Source organism: Lactuca virosa, chromosome 4 (assembly GCF_052849685.1).
Source record: "Lactuca virosa cultivar CGN04683 chromosome 4, Lactuca_virosa_CGN04683_v6, whole genome shotgun sequence".
In the NCBI taxonomy this organism is placed as follows: domain Eukaryota; kingdom Viridiplantae; phylum Streptophyta; class Magnoliopsida; order Asterales; family Asteraceae; genus Lactuca; species Lactuca virosa.
This window is the reverse complement of record NC_136429.1, coordinates 242,938,457-242,939,973: the sequence shown is the minus strand read 5'-3', so window position 1 is coordinate 242,939,973 and position 1,517 is coordinate 242,938,457. Positions and strand designations below refer to the sequence as shown.

The window sequence follows — 1,517 nt, the reverse complement described above, 5'->3', positions numbered from 1 at the left end:
TAGATTTTCTTTCATATTATAACATATACACAAACGTCAACCATCAAAAAATTACAACTTTTGAATCAAACCAATCATTCATTGAGTACGTGTACTATAACTTCAAACATGTTTTACAAGCATATACAAATCCATCAGATAACCTTGCGTTTGCAGTTTCTAACATCAAATTTGTTATTTTGATCACTTATCTTTTAACTGTATACAACAAACCACAAAACCTTTTTTTCTGTGTTCGTATTACACCATAAGAATGCATTTCAATCGGTTAATTTTGTCATATCATATACCACAACACACCATACACAATGTCCGCACATGATACAAGATAGACTTAATGAACAAGTTTTGTCATATAGTTTACTCAGTTGAAATCTACCTCATGAGAAGATAAAAAAAAAAAAATGTTTGATCATGTTAAATATAATTAAAACATAAGTGATATAAAAAGCAAATTGCTTCTTATTGGTTGTCATTGTATTATTTTAACCTTTAAATAAAATGTAATTCCTTGTTACCTTCATTAATATCCATGCATAAAAAGAAAAACCAACATGTTATAGGAACTTTTAAACTCATTTCAGCATAAGTAGCAGTTAAAGATTACAATTTACATAGTTTGCCATATATATATATATATATATATATATATATATATATATATATATATATATATATATATATATATATATATATATTTCTTTATCTATCTCTATTCCTTCTTTTGGTGTCGCTTTGTGAACTTATTTAATACAAATGCCATGACAAGCTTTCCACTTAAGCTATTGTGTCCACGCGCCAAACAAATCGCCCCACCAACAAGAATCAATCCATTCGCTATCAATTTCTTTGAAGGCTTTCGCGACACTTTTCTCTCTTGAGAAACTTCCGGATGACCTGTCTCTACAATCCTCTTCGTAGACTCCAACGCAAGCGGTACCTACATCAACCAAAAGAATCCATTCAGTAGACAGTAGACAGTAGACAGTGTAAAAAGACTGACCTTTTGGACAAGAGTGATTGCACCGACAACTGAAGTAAGTTGAAGACGTTTAATGTCAGAATATTTCCGAAGAGCATTATCCATTTTACATACATAACTCCATATGCCCTTAGCAAATACCATTTTTGCCATATCAACATTTAAACCAGCATCTTCTTGGTGAACCATTTTTATCTCACATGAATTTCTACCACCCACTTCAACAGATCAAAAAAAACATTATTAGACTAAGTCTTGTGTCAAAGAAAGAAAAAACAATTTCAAGAATGCTAAATGTTTAATTTGTGTTATAAATGAAGGTACCTAAAGTTATGCTTAAGTCTTAAACCAATTTAGCGGGTCCCAATTTTACACTGAAGGAAACAAAGTAGAATGCTAAATAAGATGAAGAAAAGTAATATAAAGGGTACCCTATAGAAAACTTGCCTTCCTTTATTCTCCAACCAGATCTTAAAAGGCCAACGCGTACATACTTCTTTTGTCTTGGAGCTAAAGGATGCTCACATTCCTAATT

At 31.0% G+C, this 1,517-nt stretch overlaps 1 protein-coding gene across 1 annotated transcript in view; it reads right to left on the bottom strand.

Annotated features, from left to right (window-relative positions):
* Positions 1 to 557: 557 nt before the first annotated feature.
* Positions 558 to 1,517, bottom strand: part of LOC145108146 (uncharacterized) — a 2,270-nt gene continuing 1,310 nt past the window's right edge. Inside the window, exons 4-6 of the mRNA XM_079045143.1 lie at positions 1,430 to 1,511; positions 1,004 to 1,200; positions 558 to 940 (exon numbers count right to left, since the gene is read on the bottom strand). Coding sequence (XP_078901269.1) covers positions 713 to 940; positions 1,004 to 1,200; positions 1,430 to 1,511 — 507 coding nt within the window. The 3' untranslated portion in view covers positions 558 to 712. The remainder of the gene's footprint in view (positions 941 to 1,003; positions 1,201 to 1,429; positions 1,512 to 1,517) is intronic.